Genomic DNA, 19,256 nt, shown 5'->3' with positions numbered 1-19,256 from the left:
GGAATCTATTTTACCAGTCTTGGGGTAATCGGAGTTTTTTTCCCCACATATATCTCAACGTGTCCCCTATCTGTGTATGTGTGTGTGTGTGTGTGCGCTGACCAGGAAATAGATAATCGATTTTCAGCCCGCTTCTCTAGCGTGCATAAGTACACATATACTATCGATAATCTAGCGTTTATTTGAAAACGATTCATAAATAGGCTGAAAAATGACGACGTGTTTTGTGTATTCCACTAAAGGGCGTTTATCACAGAATCTTTTTTATTTTCTGGAAATTTCCAAAAACAAGCGTTTTTCAAAATGGTATAAAACGGAAATGTACAGATGAAAAAACAATCCGTTTCGTACATGTTGACTGCAAGCAAGTCGTTGATAAGCGACGGGCGTATTAGACACATAGCCATAATATAGAATATAGCAATAGCTCCGTGGAAATCATGGAATATCGGAAAATCTGTCTAAAAAGGCTGGCATTCAAGTGATAAATTGTGCGCCCCCCCTGCTGGCACTCAACGTGTTAACAACCTCTTAACATGCAACGGCCCACGATTTTCCCACCGGCGCGACACGCCACTTTGGCAACCTCTAGCGGCTTGGGTGTGCATATACAATATATATATATATCTAATTAAAGCCCTATTTGTTGCCTGTCGATTGACAGCGGTTCTAGAGTTACATGCCGATATGTGAGGCATGCACCGAAGTCTTTAGTAGACTTTAAATTTTTTCGAATACCACTCCCGACTCCCGAGGCTCTAACTCCGTCAATCATTTGGCAATCTTGAAAATTATTGGACAGGGTACCTTATGTCCAAACGATGCCACCGGAACATTTATGCATATGTACTGGGAATGTCCTTGTTGAGCTCTTTTGGGAAGATGTTACCTCTCAGCTATCAGATATTTTCTCTCTGACCATACCTGTTTTGCCTGCTGTATTGTTATTGAATGATGTTTCTCAACTACCGACTTCTATGCATGTGAAGAGACTCATTCTAGCCGGCCTCACAGCCGCCAATTTCTTTTTATTGCTTCACGATGGATACACCCAGACAAGCTATGCCTGAAGGTATGGATTCTCACTTATCTCTATGTGATATATCTGGAGATATCCACTGCACAGGTTTTAGGGGTTAACAAGTCGAATATTGAAATCTGGTTGGCAGCAGTTGCAAAGCTAAAAGAGCGCATATAACTTTAGACTGTTGGAGGGCGGCTACGTGGCGTAGTGGGCAAGGCGCTCGCCACAAAATCTGGAGACGCTGGGCTTGCTTGTTCGAGCCCAGCGCTCCACATTTGCTTTCAGTTTAGCTGGTCGTCCGTACTAAGTACTAATACACATTGGCCGTATTAGGGGGTGGGAAACTGATGGGTGGGGATCGGGCATTGTGGACAGCGACTCCTACAGGTCGGTTGGTGCACCTGCGCAGTAGAATCAGGAAGTGTCGGGGGCAGCGTGAGCCTCCCACGCGTTACTCCTCGCCACTGAGAGATCGAGCTGCGCAGGTGAAAAGATGCGACTGCTGTTACCTCAAGTACCGGAGGGGACTTGTGCTATGTATGACTTTCTCCACATTGCAGCCGGCTTGTGGGAGGCAAGAAACAGCGTTCGTGACAGGGGAGGGTTGAATTGGATGATACGAAATTGGGATGGGAGAAAATATAGAAAATGGGAGAAAAAGTGGATAAAAAAAAAACTTTAGACTGTTGGATAATATATTATGTACTTAACTCACGTTGAGGTCCTGGGGTGAGTGGGGGGGGGGAGAAGAGAGCGAGCGAGTGCCCATGTCCACTTGTTTTTTCTTTTTTCTTTTATTTTATACTCTGTTTTTATTATTACTCTTGTTATTTTAACCCATTCTCTGCCGGAGCTTATATCTATCCTTGTAGCCTCTCTGCCAGCTCTATTTGTCTATGGAGATGTTCACCTTCTTTGCAGGGCTATAACTTTTTAAATTGTATTGCTAAATTGACATTACTATGGCCCATTCAACATCAATTATCTATCGTTCAGGATGTAGGAACGTTTTACTTTTTCATTCACACATTCATACAATAATACGGTCTAGAGTATAAATATGTTTTTATCGTTTTCTGCAGTATTTCATAGAACGTGAGTGTTGTGAAGGGCCAGATTAAACCGAATATATATATTTATTTATATATATATATTTAATTGTATTTGTATATTCTCTAATATTCCCTGATATCCCTTGTATATTCATTGTACAATATGCATTGAATATCCATTCTAGCCTACTGAACATCCCATAATAGTCTCCATTCTACTATTGGTCGAGACCTTGGTGCCAGGCTGCCATACCCCTCAGACCCAGTTCAAACGTACCGCTCCACATGTACGAACAAGTCCTAGTTCCGCATAGGAATCTGGCTACCGCACCACTAATGGGACTATTTGTTCATAGTGCGTATATATACTGCGCTACTAAAGTAGGACTTTCTTTTCAGTCCAGTTTCTTACCCTCCAATAGAATCACAGACGTAAAGCCTCCCCGCGACGCCACGTGTGGGAGTAAGGCCAAGTTCGCCTACCATCGGTATTGAGACATTGTGTATATTAATATTTGAATAGTCATATTTGGCACTATATCGTCGAGTTGGACGTAGTCTATTAAGCTAATAATAGTCTGTTAATATATAGTGCTTCGTGCGGTGAGAATACTACCGTAGTCAGTACCCCATCGTTTCGGGCAGAGAACTGGCTGCTTACCCAGGGTGGTTGACCCCATGTGAAGCTGCACCCGAGGAGCCCCAGAGCCGACGAGCGAGTGGACCTGTATACCGGATTATTCTACCGACGACAGCCCGCCTTCCCAGGCACGGATTATGCTTTGTATACTTTGATTATTCCATGGATAAAGACCCCCGACACTGCCGTGTGTTGGAACCCCCCCCTGGAGAGGACGCAAGGTGAGGAGACGCTCTGCAAGACGAGGTCGCTTCACGTCTCTCCCCCGTGGACCGGAGAGAGCCGGCCCACAAAGAGTCCACCTGCTTTCATCTGTGGTCCAAGGATCGCCGGCGCATTGAACGGCACTACAGTGGGTTCACCTGGGATACCCTTGGCCGGACGAGGCAGCCGGATTCTACCCCCCCCCCCCCTCCTACTCCTGTCGGCTTACAAGCGACCGGATTAACCCCCTCTAGTGTATCTAGTATATAATCATTAAAGTATCATTGCTGTTATTCCTTAACTATTCCAGGTCGTATATTTACCACCTGCGCCTTCAGAGATTGGACATTCTCTATTGATATACCGACGAATACTCTTTGCCATAAAAGTGCATACTATTTCAATTCATAAATGTAATTAAGTGATTAAGTGCTTGTTCTACACACCATCGCTGTGTAGAAATAAAGACCTGTTTCGACTTCGTACATTTGTGTTGGATCCGTTTCATCTACGTGAGAGTGTTTATGATAATATATTTATGCCGTGTACTGGGTGGCCGAATATTAAGTACAAAGGTAGTGGTAGTAAGTATCATATCTAGTAATACAGTCAGGGAATTGTACCCCTCAGTTACAATTGGTCCTTCGAGCCGGATGGTAATTAGTGTAATATTAATATAGTGTTATTAATATTGAAATGGCCTATGATGAACACTCCACGAAACGATCCTCCTAACCAACGCCCGCAGCGCGAACGACGGCTCCCTCAGTACTTAGAGGCTTACGCTGTCAGTCAACAACCTAGTCTTCTACTAACAGTAAACGCGGTAAAACTAGAAAGTAAAAGTATGTCTAACCCCAACGCCCAGACTACCCCGACCATAGAGGCCCCTACGGGCTCTAATGTAACTGACCAAGTTCACGGTGGGGACCAGTGGGAACCAGACATGACTTCACACCCCGCCAGTACTGAAGAAGTAGTCCCCGATGAGTCCCGGGAGGAATACAACGCTACCGAGAAAGAACTCGGCACGGAAGAAGACGGGGAGAGCACCGTGGAGATAGAACTCCAAGGCTCCGCAAGGAGTACCCCGAGGGAAGGCTCCCCTATACAACCGCCTTCTCCCAGCGAGGCAGAGAGGACCCTACAGCAGGCCTTCCTCATCAGCCTGAACACCGCTGCTGAACGCGACCGACTGCAGATCCAGCAGCGAAGCGAACACGAGCAGATACGTCTAGAAATAAGACGCATTCAGATGGAAGAGAATGTGGCCCGAGAACGAGCCGGTGCTCAACGGGACGCAGCGCGCGACAGACAGCAGTCGCAACTAATAGAACAGCTGATCAGACGGACAACACCCTCTCCCTCCGCCAGAGGCTCCAGGAACTCGTCTAGACACACCTCCAGGGCGGCATCCCCTAGCCGAGTAAACAACCCTGAACTTGACCAACAGACGAGGTCTATACCCCCCACAGACCACCTCCCCCCACCGGTCCAAGCGAGACCTAGCAACCGGGAAGGAGCAGCATATCCTGTGGAGAGGCTAAACCAGAGACTACAAGCACTGGATGACCTAACTGAAGACGAAGAGGAAGAGGAGGAGAACCACGCCCGAAGACAGCACAGTACTCTACCGGACCAGGAGGCCCGGTACAGCCCAGGCTATACTCCCGCGGAGCTGCGCTACAGACCCCCGACTCTATACCCGGGTGAGCACGACGCACGACCCGCACCGAGGAACAGCACCTGGACAAGCGGGCCATGGTACACTGCCGGTACCAGCCCATACCAAGGAGCGGGAGGAGACTCGCCTAGGAGGCCTCTCCCCCAACGCTCGCCGATGTATCCACAGTCAGCGTCATACATTGGCACGCCTATGGTACCCGACTTCACCCAAGAGAACCGGGCCCAGTATACAGAACTCTGCATGTGTCTGGAGACCATGTTGGTGGATGTATTGGATGAACGCCACAAATACGCCATCCTACTGAAGCACTTAAAGGTACCCCGCGCACATAATATAGCGCTCGCCTACGCGACTTCCACCACCCCATACACAGCAGCGCTGGTAGCATTGGACCAGAGGTATGGGCGCATATGGGATTACGTGATCCAGGAGATCCGACACATCGACCGCTTACCCCCAGCAATAGACAATCGAGCACTGGACGACCTGTCCATCAGAGTGCAGTCCCTGGTAGGGATGTTGGGAGCGCAAAGAGAGAAGGGGAGGCATGAACTTTACGCCAACTCAAATGTGGAAAGGATCCTGGAGAAGCTGCCGCCCGCTCGTCAGGAGCGCTTTAGGCGGCAGAGGGACCACAGAGACCCGAATGGCCCCGAACCGAACCTCCTCGATCTAGCAGACTTCCTGGCGAGAGAAGTCAGCAGCCTACGGCTAGATACATTCGGACGGAGCACCCCTGGCTCCAGAGAAGGAACCAGACGACTAAATGATGGAAGAAGATCGGTGACTGTGATGCACCAATCGGAGTCAGTACCGAGCAGCAGGAGCCACAGTACCCCCTCCAGAACGGAGAAGTGGAAGATAGTGTGCCCCTACTGTGAGAAAGAACACTGGCTAGCGCAATGTGACTCCTTCCCCAAGCTGAACGCGGAGGAAGCAGGTCAATGGATAAAGTCCAACAAGCGCTGTTTTCGCTGTGCGCGCTCACACATGGCAGCCGAATGCCGCTTAAAGAAAAGGTGCACCAAGTGCGATGGAGCCCATCTGGACATACTTCACGACAGTAACAGACGGCGCCCTTCACCTGCACCATCCAGCCGCAAAGCGAGCGTCATGTACATCGATCCCGCCAGCAGCAGTGGAGCCCGAGTACTCCTAAAAGTAGTGCGTGTGACACTAAGCTACCAGAATAAAGTCCTGGACACTTACGCCGTCCTCGATGACGGGTCAGAGAAGACCCTGCTGCTCGCCTCCGCTGCGGCCCAGCTAGGGCTGCGGGGAAGCGAAACCCAAATGACAATTCGGACAATAAGACGAGATTTGAAGACGATAAAGGGCGAGAATGTCTCATTCTCTATCGCAGCAAGCGGCCAGCCTGAGCGACGGTACCAGATTGCAGACGCTTTCACCAGCCAAGAAATAGGACTGTCGCGGTACACATACCCCGTCGCCAAGCTGATGGAGAAATATGCACATCTGCGCAAGTTACCGATCCCGCTCATAGACAATGCTATGCCGACCCTGTTGATAGGCTCCGACCATGCAGACCTCATTGTCCCGATAGACCGGGTTCATACCGGACCCCGAGGCTGTCCTGCAGCAGTCGAGACCCGTTTGGGATGGACTCTCCAAGGCCCGCTCGCCAAATCTCTCAACCGAAGTACAGCCACTCGATGTCTCCACTCCCGAGTCACAGAGGGAGAAACCGCACTCCTGCAACACGTAGAGCGGCTATGGACCTTGGAACAAATGCCCTTTAAGAACGGAAAGAAAGACATTCGCTCTAAAGATGACATTTACGCCATTCACCTCCTCGAGACAGGGACCAAGAGAGTCCCGGTCAACGGCGTGTTGAGATACGCCACGCCACTCCTGCGGCGAGAAGGAATGCCTACTTTCCACGCCAAGACAGACGCCACAGAACGGTACCTGCTGAACACGGAGCGGCGCTTAGCCAAGAACCCCGCCCAAGAGAGTGTATACCGCGCTGAGATTGAGAAGCTCATCACAGCGGGACACGTCACAAAGATGGACATTAAAGAGGCTGACCAGACCACTGAATCGTGGTACGTGCCCCACCACAAGGTCCATCACAACGGTAAAGACCGCATAGTATTTAACTGCAGCTACCAGATCGGATCCCAAAATCTGAATAAAGAGTTACTGCCCGGTCCCACACTCGGCCCCTCCCTACTCGGCGTTCTACTCCGCTTCCGCCAGGAAAAGGTGGCCATCAGCGGGGACATTAAAGGAATGTTCCTGCAGGTGAGATTAGTAGAGGCGGACAAGCCCCTGTTACGGTTCCTATGGAGAGAGAAGCCAGGAGATGAGCACCCAGCCATCTACCAATGGGAAGTCCTCCCCTTCGGAACGACGTGCAGCCCCTGCTGTGCGACATTTGCACTACAGAAACATGTAGCAGAGGACCCAGCAGCGGACGAAGAGGTCCGACACAGCGTAAAGAACAGCTTCTACGTAGACAACTGTCTACAAAGCCTTTCAACCCAGGAAGAAGCCGAGGCTCCTGATTAAACTCTGCGCCTCATTGATCAAAGGCGGCTTTGATCTCAGGCAGTGGGCCAGCAGCGATCCGCAAGTACTGCGCAGCCTCTCCTCCGAGGACAAGGCAGCCAGCAGCGAGACCTGGATGGCTACAATCCCGGGAGAAGCCCAGGAGATGACCCTGGGATTGGTGTGGCGATTCAAAACAGATTCGCTTCACTACAGACACAAGCCCCTGACTACGGAGCAGGGAAGGCCGGCGGCGGCGCCGACCACCAGACGGAGTGTGTACACAACACTCGCCCGACAATATGACCCGCTAGGATGTATTCTACCGTACACCACCAGGGCAAAAATGATTGTACGAGCATTGTGGGACAAGGACCAGGGCTGGGACGAGCCCATTCCCGCACACCTTGCATCCACCTGGAGAGAGTGGGAGATGGAGCTCCACTCACTCCCAGGCGTTAATATGCGCCGAAGCTACTTCCCACCCACGGTGAGGCCAGAGACATGTAAAATGGACTTACACGTCTTCAGTGACGCCTCAGAGGTCGCATACGGATCAGTAGCCTACTTGCGGGCCCAAGACCAGGGGGGAGAGATCTACACAGCATTCGTCCTCGCCCGCTCGAGAATAGCCCCACGCAAGCAACAATCTATCCCACGTCTAGAGCTCTGCGCAGCCCTAGCCGGAGCGCACCTAGCCACGCTCATCCAACGTGAGCTCACCATACCGGTGTCTAGAACAATCCTGTGGTCAGATTCCACGACGGTACTCGCCTGGATCAAATCGGACTCATGCAAGTACAAAGTCTTCGTGGGAGTCAGAGTCACCGAGATTCAAGACTTAACCGAAGAGTTAACCGGAGAAACAGAGTGGCGCTACGTTGATACAAAACAGAACCCAGCTGACGTCATCACCCGGGGGATGCCCCTGGATGACCTCACCCGTCGCAATGTCTACAGTGACGGCCCCGCATTCCTAAGACTCCCGGAAGGACAGTGGCCCACGCCTATCCCGAGGGAAGCAAGTCCAGAGGAGGTGGAAAATAAGAAGTCTGTGTTCTGTGGATTGAGCACCGTAGCCTCCACCGACCCTAACATAGACGATTGCACGTCCATAGAGAGTGCACAACAAAGAACATTCCTGCGGTACCACCCGGAGTGCAAGTCCCCCGCTGATATGTCAGCAGCTAACTACGAGGAAGCAGAATTGCTTCTACTGCAGCGAGCCCAGAGAGACTCGTTCCCCGATGAATTGGCCTGTCTACAGGGAGGAAAGCCCGTCCCATCCGACAGCAGATTAATTCACCTGGCCCCCGAGAGCGACGCTCATACCCTCATCAGAGTGGGTGGTCGCCTACGCAGAGCCCCCAATCTACCGGATGACATTAAATACCCGATCGTATTGAACAGCCGACACAAGGTCACAGAGCTGATTATAAAGAAATACGATGAGGATGTACATCACGCAGGAGCAGAAAGAGTCTTCGCGGAAATCAGACGTCGTTACTGGATCCTACAAGGAAGAGAGGCGGTACGACGCTTCCAGCGAACATGTCTAGACTGCCGCAAGTGGCGCGCGCAGCCCAGCATACCAAGGATGGCTGACCTTCCTCCATGTCGCCTCCGAATCGGTGACAAGCCATTCCACTCAACGGGTATGGACTGCTTTGGCCCGCTGCACATAAAGAAAGGAAGAGGAACCGAGAAGCGGTGGGGTATTGTATTCAAATGCATGACCACCAGAGCGATACACATCGAGCTTCTCCCGACCATGAGCACAGACTCATTCCTTATGGCCTTCCGAAGATTCACATCACGGAAAGGAAGACCGTCTACCCTATTGTCCGATCATGGGACAAACTTCAAAGGCGGCGAAAGAGAGCTGAGAGAGAGCTTCCAAGCTATGGGCCCAGAACTTAAGACCCACCTCGCTCCAGCACAGGTTGATTTCCAATTCAACCCCCCAAACGCACCCCACTTCGGTGGCACTTGGGAACGAGAAGTGCGCTCCATAAAGACAGCCCTGTACGCACTACTTGGGGCCCAGACTGTGGCGGAAGAAGTCCTACTGACAGTCCTCACGGAGATTGAGGGAGTACTTAACTCGAAGCCCCTCGGATATGTCTCCAGTGATGTGGCGGATATCGACCCAGTTACCCCCAACACACTCCTGATGGGGCGGCTAGATCCTGCATTACCCCAGACAATGTACCGGCCTGAAGAAGCGAACGGCCGACGAATGTGGAGGTACAGCCAAGTATTAGCCGACAAGTTTTGGAACAGTTTCCTACTGCACTACCTACCGTCTCTACAGACCCGCCAGAGGTGGGTAAAGGAGAGAGACAATTTGACAGAAGGAACAGTCGTCATGATTATTGATCAATCACTGCCCAGAGCTATGTGGCCGGCCGGCCGCGTAAGCAAAGTGATCACCGGTGCCGACGGCAAGGTCCGAGCAGCTGAAGTGCTCGTCCAGGGTCGCACTTACACCCGTCCCGTGGCAAGGCTCATAGAACTGCCTCGACTCCCAGACACAATCGATGATGACCATGACCCTACAACCCTATGACTTTGTGAAGTTGACTGACCCCTACAGCAAACCCTTATGTGTAAATAGACAACGCGATTAATCTGTCTCTGTTTAACTGATTAGGTCTGGGACCTATTCAGGGGGTGGCTGTTGTGAAGGGCCAGATTAAACCGAATATATATATTTATTTATATATATATATTTAATTGTATTTGTATATTCTCTAATATTCCCTGATATCCCTTGTATATTCATTGTACAATATGCATTGAATATCCATTCTAGCCTACTGAACATCCCATAATAGTCTCCATTCTACTATTGGTCGAGACCTTGGTGCCAGGCTGCCATACCCCTCAGACCCAGTTCAAACGTACCGCTCCACATGTACGAACAAGTCCTAGTTCCGCGTAGGAATCTGGCTACCGCACCACTAATGGGACTATTTGTTCATAGTGCGTATATATACTGCGCTACTAAAGTAGGACTTTCTTTTCAGTCCAGTTTCTTACCCTCCAATAGAGTCACAGACGTAAAGCCTCCCCGCGACGCCACGTGTGGGAGTAAGGCCAAGTTCGCCTACCATCGGTATTGAGACATCGTGTATATTAATATTTGAATAGTCATATTTGGCACTATATCGTCGAGTTGGACGTAGTCTATTAAGCTAATAATAGTCTGTTAATATATAGTGCTTCGTGCGGTGAGAATACTACCGTAGTCAGTACCCCATCGTTTCGGGCAGAGAACTGGCTGCTTACCCAGGGTGGTTGACCCCATGTGAAGCTGCACCCGAGGAGTCCCAGAGCCGACGAGCGAGTGGACCTGTATACCGGATTATTCTACCGACGACAGCCCGCCTTCCCAGGCACGGATTATGCTTTGTATACTTTGATTATTCCATGGATAAAGACCCCCGACACTGCCGTGTGTTGGAACCCCCCCCCTGGAGAGGACGCAAGGTGAGGAGACGCTCTGCAAGACGAGGTCGCTTCACGTCTCTCCCCCGTGGACCGGAGAGAGCCGGCCCACAAAGAGTCCACCTGCTTTCATCTGTGGTCCAAGGATCGCCGGCGCATTGAACGGCACTACAGTGGGTTCACCTGGGATACCCTTGGCCGGACGAGGCAGCCGGATTCTACCCCCCCCCCCTCCTACTCCTGTCGGCTTACAAGCGACCGGATTAACCCCCTCTAGTGTATCTAGTATATAATCATTAAAGTATCATTGCTGTTATTCCTTAACTATTCCAGGTCGTATATTTACCACCTGCGCCTTCAGAGATTGGACATTCTCTATTGATATACCGACGAATACTCTTTGCCATAAAAGTGCATACTATTTCAATTCATAAATGTAATTAAGTGATTAAGTGCTTGTTCTACACACCATCGCTGTGTAGAAATAAAGACCTGTTTCGACTTCGTACATTTGTGTTGGATCCGTTTCATCTACGTGAGAGTGTTTATGATAATATATTTATGCCGTGTACTGGGTGGCCGAATATTAAGTACAAAGGTAGTGGTAGTAAGTATCATATCTAGTAATACAGTCAGGGAATTGTACCCCTCAGTTACAGTGAGATATACCGGTAGCCATAAATGCATATATTAGATCATCAAATGCAGTTTGATACCGATGGACGCCGGATAAAAAAATTTCAACTGTTCATGATCCTAGACGTGTTGACTGATCATCTGCGGTTGACCGGGGGGGGGGTTGTTTATTATTCCGTGGCCGACGTTAAATCATTTATGTAGTATGGGTGATATAGATCAGAGCAGTTTGTATCGAAAATGGTAAAGAAAAACGCTGAACCTCACCCCAGTCTCCTCTTACCGTTGGGTGATGAGCGTGGAGCAAAAAGATCGCTATTATGGGCTGTTGATCTAGGTCATAGGTGTCAAACTCACTCAAAAATTTTTTTTTTTTTTTTTTTTTACATTAATATTGGGTTAAAAAATAGCAGTGTTAAAATAATTGTGGGTTAATGCGTTAATAAAGCTTTAACTTTGACAGCTTTAGTTATTACACATTCTTACACATACATGTATGTTGAACATCTGAGGTAACAAAGGAAAAAAGCCAAAAGCACTTACTCCTCAGACATTCTTTGACAATTTTACAGCCCAAAATACAAAAAAGATCCAGGCGGAATAGGTAACAAAGGGCTGAAGAAATATTGTCTGAACTGTCAGATGCAAGCTGGCTGTGTGACATAACCGAGCATCTCGCTCAATTGAATAAGAAGCTGTAGGGATGCAAACAAGTCCCACCCAAAACTTGACCAATATAGTTGTGAACTGAGACAACCCTTATTTTGTTATTTTTGAGTACAGTTACAGTTGTGTGTTCATGCAGACACATAATAGCAATTTCATTACGAATTGAAAATGGGGGACCCTGATGTAAACAAGTCGAAAGTGTTTCTCTGGTCTGCATCCCCTTAACAATTGTGTGTATTGAGCTGTACTGTACCCATTCTGCAATCTGTTAATTAACGTTAATTAAACTATCTTCCATTAGTTGGATGTATGGCCTCTGCAAGGTTGTGTGCAGCCATTTGTTTTTGTAACATCTGCTACATCTGTCCCACGTGTTCTTTGCAGCTCACACTTGTTAGTTCTGCCCCTCTTGACTGTGACAAAAAGGTTTTGAACAAACTTAATGTCATTAGCTTGTATTTGATGATATTCTTCTTTGTTATTTACTTGAATGGTTTGATCATTGATTGGTGGAGTAATATGGGGTTCTGATAAACTAAAATTATTTGTTAAAATAACATAAGCTAACATATATTTTTATATTTATGCAAATGAATATGCAATATGTATAACTTGAATAAGTAATAAATACAGAAACACCATGTTTAACAATATGTAAATGTGTAGCTACATTTATTTTATATTACATTAACATTTATACGGTCTTTGGCCCTTTGAGGGCAACCATAATGCTGATGTGGCCCTCTGTGAAAATGAGTTTGACACCCCTGATCTAGGTGATCCAGTTCCGGTTTGTATAATACTAATATACGTCCAATCATGTTGTTTATTGAGTTATGGCAACGGATCGATATGCACGGTGTCTGGATAGAGTCCCGCGAGCGATAGCGAGTGGCCAGATGGAATAGGGGACGGACTAAGCACTTCCGGCCACTTCCGGTTTTGGCAACTCGTCAGGCTATGGACCCAGGATATGTTTTCAGCCATACCATTTTTTTGGAAATATACTTTGGGATATTGCTACTACAGAAAAACGTGAGTACACAAGTTCAAGTTCAACTCAAGTTCAGACCTATGTTACTCTATTTCATTAGCACTAAAAGTGAATTTTTATTGTATCAGACTCTTCAGAATGTTATCTTTCAAAAGAGACCAGGCTCATGCATGTGCTAGTATAAAATATAATATTTTGGTTTGCAAAAGAAGTATGGAGTCCTCAAAATTTTTTAAACGAAAAGGCCCACTTTTGGGGGCGTCTGTGTGTCTGACTCTTAACACATTGGATGCCACGGACGCTTTTTGTCGTTAGTTCATGCCGACCTTTGAGTGCCCCCGACGCTATAGCGTCTGTTTGCCGTTTTTTTTTTTGCCGATTTTAATTCATATTTCATCAATCGAGCCTCGGGTTAGTGCTGCAGAGTCTCTCTGAGCTCAATTGGGAAGATACCGCCCCCTATCGTCTCTCCCTGTGTAACTGCACCCCATTACTTTAGACTGATGCAGGGGGAGTGGTCAGTTTGCTCATTTTACTTTTCCGTCAAGCCAACTGAAGAGACCAAGTGATCGCCGGCCATCAGAACAGCCTGGATTATGTATTTACAGTACCAACACTGTAATCAATAAGCGTGATCGATATTTGGAATGGCGATCAGGAATTGGAATAATCTTTTTGGATAACATCTGATCTCGGGTAAGGAATTTATTTTACCAGTCTTAGGATAATCACACCTGTTTTCACAGAGATATAAGCTTTTGCCCTGTGTGTGTGTGCGCGCGGTGATCGCTGATGAGGAAATGAGAATATATTTTTCAGCCCGCCTCTATAGCGTGCATAAGTACACATATACTATCGATAATCTAGCGTTTATTTCAAAGCGATTCATAAATAGGCCGAAAAATTACAACGTTTTTGTGTATGCTAGAATATTCCAGTAAATGCCGTTTATCAAGGAATCTATATATTTTCCTTGAAAACGATGGCTTTTCAAAATGCTATAAAACGAAAATGAACCGATAAAAAAACAATCCGTTTCGACAATGTTGACTGCAAACAAGTCATTGAAAAACGACAGGCAGATTAGACACATAGCCATAATTTAAGAGGGAGATTATGCGTTCACAACGCTATCATTGAAGTGGGTGCTGGCATTCAATGGGGTTTCCAATCTTAAATGGCTGGCACTCAAACTGTTAACCATCATGCATATCATGACTTCATATTTACCATAGCTTTGTGTGTCTGTGTCTCAGAGGAGAAGCAGCGGGACTCTCTGACTGAGTGGTGTAAGGTCCAGGAGGTCGGTTCTCGCCAGAAGACCCAGAGGGACCAGACGTCTGCCTCCTGCCCCCTCCAGAACCACGACCTGCTGGACGACGGAGGGGACGTCATCTTCAACCAGCTGGTAAAACAACACTTCTCTCAGGAGGACCCTCTGCTTCAAGAGGGCTTGTTTCCAGGGGAGGAAATTAGGCCATTTGACTTGCCAAATGCAAGTATTTTTTATGCTTGGTGAGTGATTCATGGAGACCACTCGCCACACTGGCAACTAAACAAAACAAAAAAAAACATTCTGCAATCACGGTCACTGGCAAACGGTGCGTGTCTTCTGAGTGCTCGCTTTAGTTGACAGTGCCACGACCAGGGCTTTTATTTTTAAATGCCACATCAGAATGTACTGAATGTTTCTGGGTGACACTCTGAGGTGTTCCATTACAACTCTGAAGTGGAATTGGTCTTGAACTTTGGGTGCTTTCCTTTAAATTATAATCTGAAAGTTGAGGTAAATTTATATAAAAATGTAGGGCTTTTATTTTGAAATGCCACATCAGAATGTACTGAAAGTTTCTGGGTGACACACTGAGGTGTTGGCCTTAAACTATGGGTTCTTTCCTTTAAATTATAATCTGAAAGTTGAGGTAAATTTATACATTTTCGAGGGCTTTTATTTTGAAATGCCACATCAGAATACTGAACGTTTCCGAGTTTTTTTTCCCCTTTCTGAATGTAGCACTTCATGTCACACTCCTCGTGTATACGATATGAAATATTAATTTGTAACTGAACATAACATCTCTTGCTAAATCGTATGAGATACAAAGGGGTGAAGGGGATACAGGATGGCAACTGTCTGTACACAGGAAGGCATTAAGGAAAAGGTAATGTTAGCATGAACTAAAAACCCTTTTACCGTAATAAGGCAAGTGTATGCGCAAAACGAAAATAAACGGGTGGACCACTTGACTGATATCCGAATTGCAGGCTGGCTTGACCCCAGTTCTGCAAGTCTGTAAGCTTGCGCATAACGGAGTATAGAGAGAAGGCTCTATAGCAGAGGTCCCAAACCATCGGGTCGCGGACAGGTACCTGGTCGTGGATCATTTGGTACCGGCCGCAAAGAAAGAATAAAGTTGTTTAAAAGGAAATGTAAGGCGGTCAGGTGGCGTAGTGGAGATTGTGCTCGTCACCAATGCAAGAGGCTGCGGTCTCGACTCCCGGAGAGTCAGCATTGCCTTGGCTCGGGCTGATCGCTATACTAACTCGTTTGGCTGAGTTGGGGGGAGGGTAGCCGTGGGTGGGTCCTGGGCGTTGTGGACAGCGACCCCTACAGTTCGGTCGGGGCGCCTGCTCAGCGAGGGTAGGATCTGGAGAGAGGTAGTGCGGCCTCCCACACGCTACACTCTCCCAGTGAGAATCTGAGCTGCCAGGCTGGCTGCCGGCTGGCTGCACATGCGTCGGAGGAAAGCATGTGACAGTCTCCGGCCTCTCGGACCAACAGTAGGGGGGAGTGCGCAACAACCAGGAAGGGGGTTGGGACGACTAACAGTGGGATGGGAGAAAAATCGGAAAAAGAAGGAGGGGGAAAAAGATAATAATAATAAAAAAAAAAGGGGGGAAATTTATTTTCAGCTATTTCCGGGTATTTTACTTAGAAAAATGGCCACTTCCGCCTGTGCCTCACTCTTTTTCGTAAAATAAGTCTTCTGCCATAATGCTCCCCTTCGCGTAATTCACTCACAGCTCGGGCTGTGGTTGTGGTGGTAGAGACATGATCATAATCAGGTTTTTATGCACCCGAGTCTCCCGAACACGTAGAGACCGCGTACATACGCTGAGCTATGGTCACTTTTGCACACCTACCCCCTACCAGTGAATGCCTCTCACCTGGGAAAGGTGTTAGGTTGGGGGAGGGGTTAGGTGGCAAAGGCCAGTGGGTATTTGTAGTTACATTTACATTTAGTCATTTAGCTGACGCTTTTATCCAAAGCGACTTACAAGTTCTGTGCGACAAGACAGCAAGAAGGGTATAACTCTATCAGCTGAGTAACAATGTTCATCAAAGTGTTGCGTGTTACAGTGTAGGTTAGTTTATTAGGACAAGTGCATGACATTAAGGTTAGTCGGGTTAGTTTTTTTTTTTTTTTTTTTTTATCATTTCAGATAATGGTTGAAGAAGTGAGTCTTTAGTTGACGGCGAAAGATTGGACGGGATTCGGCTGTCCTAACTGGGATGGGTAGTTCATTCCACCATTGTGGGGCAAGGACTGAGAATAGGCGGCTTCTCTTTGATGACCCTCCGGGAGCTTGGATAGGAGTAGATCTGAGGCGGCCAGAAGATGCAGAGCGTAGGGGTCTTGAGGGTGTGTAGTTAGAGACCATTGACCGGAGGTAGGCGGGAGCGGTTCCCTTTGCCGCACGGTATGCTAGGTCGAGGGCCTTGAAGCGGATACGTGCAGCAATGGGGAGCCAGTGCAGGTCCCTAAGAAGTGGGGTGACATGGGCCGACTTCGGTAGGTTTGAGATCAGGCGGGCCGCTGCGTTTTGAATGAGTTGAAGAGGCTTGGTGGCAGTGGCCGGGAGGCCAGCTAGCAGTGCGTTGCAGTAGTCGAGGCGGGAGATGACTGTTGATTGGACGAGGAGTTGGGTGGCTTCTTTTGTCAGGAAGGGGCGTATCCTTCTGACGTTGCTCAGGAGGAATCTGCAGGTTCTGGTTGTCGCTGCGATGTGAGCAGAGAAGTTCAGCTGGTCGTCGAGGACAACACCAAGGTTCTTGGCGGTCGGCGACGCGGTCACAGCTGCATTCTCGACTGTGATGGAGAGGTCGGTCAGGGGGGAGGATTTGGCCGGCAGGTGGAGCAATTCTGTTTTGCTTAGGTTCAGTTTGAGGTGGTTGGTCGTCATCCAGGCGGAGATGTCGGACAGACAGGCCGAGATCCGCTCAGAGACGTGGATATCTGAGGGAGGGAAGGAGAGGAAGAGTTGAGTATCATCGGCATAACAATGATATGAGAAGCCATGAGACGTGATAATGTTACCCAGTGATTTAGTGTAGAGGGAGAAGAGAAGGGGTCCTAGGACCGAGCCCTGGGGGACACCCGTCCGGAGGGGGCGGGTGGCCGACAGAGTCCCTCTCCATGACACTTGGTAGGAGCGGTCATTGAGGTATGATGTCAGCCATGTCAGCGCAGATCCAGCCACTCCCATTCCTGCGAGGGCCGCGAGGAGGATCTGATGGTTGACTGTGTCGAAGGCTGCAGATAGATCTAGGAGAATCAGGACAGAGGAGAGGCCTTTCTGGCCTAGTTCTGCATGCATCATAAGAGAACAGCCAACAGCCCCTTTGAAGCTCTGTAGCTCAAAACGGGCTATTGTGTTATCATCTTTGTTAACACTTTAATCGCCAAAAACGCTGGGACACGTCTTTCCCCGCCATGCTTATTCTGCCAAAGACGCTGGACCACGTCTTTGATATCAATATTTAAAAAATCTGTGATCAAAATCATATTTCTCCCCCGGACACTTGAGATATACTGTTTATAAGGGCCAACTTGACTTTAACAAAACAATAAAAACTATAAGCCCTTGAGGAGGCTGCTACCGGCTAAAAACCTGTAATTGACGCGTCTGTGGCCGCTGTTGTAACCGTCTTGGTGAAAGGAATGAATGTCCACAAGGTTCGTTCCACTAATACCCCAATGGGTTTATTTACCACACAAATGTGATATAAAGCAATTGCCAAACGATACCTTTCAAAAGAACAAACAAACACTTTACCCTACAAACAAAACGATAACAAACAACGTGCCGTGTCGACGTGACAACTTGACGACTTGACGGTCAAAAACTGTTTGGCTCTACCGGTAACCAAACACACCTGCCTGTCATCAGTCCCGTTACTCATTAAGTAGCTACGTATGTCACCTACTGGTGAGCAACGGGAACTGATGCCACAAACTCAATTTGGCAGGCTGGCAGGCACAATGTATAGAGGCAGAATTCATAAATACATAAATCCAAACAAATGCATAAAATATAACATATGGCACTACAACCATGTAAATTGGCTCTTACACCCCGGCCTCTAATTGTTAAATGTCATAACATATAACAATTATAACATAAAATGAAAAACAAAAAGAGCCAAAGTGTGCCATATAACCACAAAACAAATCAATGCCATATAACCACAAAACAAATCAAATATTTGAGACTATCGCCTCGTGCATAACAAACTTAGGACCAAGCCCGGTCAATGGTCATTCCAAGATCAATGTCTTGGCTTTTAAGCACCGAGCACCCCAAGCCGTTCTCGTCTGGGAAGGCCTCTAAAAACTCTGCAGAGGAGCTGCAGAGTTGCAAATGTCAATAAAATCTCCCGCCATTTTGTCCATTGGCGCTCAATGTCATTGGGAATGTTTTCATCCCAGCTGCACACTCTTCTCCACAGTTTGAGCAGCATGGACTTGGCAGGAAGTGTAACTGGGCCAAGGAAACTCAAGGGATGGCACACCGAAATCTGGTTGTTCAGCGAAGTTCCCAGGTTGCTCAGTGTCTCTTCCAATCTGCTCACAGAAATCATATTGACAGTGGCCACTGAAATCCCATTTTCAGGACCGTTATTTTCTTGCAGGGGGCCGTCGACCACCCAGCCCAGAACAGTTCTCATAGCATACGGACCATTTCCACGGCCGTTGATCACCTCCCAAGGTTCCAATAACCTGGGAGCATTGGTACCAATCAATAGATCAACATTTGCCTTTATGCTGGGAATTTGGACATGGGACAGGTAAGGCCACTTCAGCAAATCTTCCTGTGATACAACATTGTCACTTGTCACAGGCATTTTCCTTTGTGAAAGGACTTCTGGGAGGCTATAGAAAGTGTCCCCATTGAGACCAGAGACCTCCAAACCTTTCAGTGAGGTACTTGATACCACCTGCTCCTGGCTCAAAGTGCGCAGAAGGAAGCTAGTCTGTGGTCCAGTCACATCCAATGCACTCATTAAATGTTCAGAACAAAATGTTGCAGAACTGCCAGGGTCGAGAAAGGCGTATGTTTGCAGTATCTTTCCCTTTGTGGACTTGACTTGGACTGGCAGAATGGAC

At 47.9% G+C, this 19,256-nt stretch overlaps 1 protein-coding gene across 2 annotated transcripts in view; it reads left to right on the top strand.

Annotated features, from left to right (window-relative positions):
- Window positions 1-19,256, top strand: part of ythdc2 (YTH domain containing 2) — a 130,375-nt gene that overhangs the window by 42,602 nt on the left and 68,517 nt on the right. For both annotated transcript variants that reach the window (XM_084336259.1, XM_084336258.1), the window contains exon 10: window positions 14,124-14,275. In XM_084336259.1, coding sequence (XP_084192385.1) covers window positions 14,124-14,275 — 152 coding nt within the window. The remainder of the gene's footprint in view (window positions 1-14,123; window positions 14,276-19,256) is intronic.

The sequence above is a fragment of the Notolepis coatsorum genome (assembly GCF_963971535.1).
Source record: "Notolepis coatsorum genome assembly, chromosome: 19".
In the NCBI taxonomy this organism is placed as follows: Eukaryota; Metazoa; Chordata; class Actinopteri; order Aulopiformes; family Paralepididae; genus Notolepis; species Notolepis coatsorum.
Note: the sequence above shows the minus strand (reverse complement) of the source record. Positions and strands in the feature narration are given on the sequence as shown.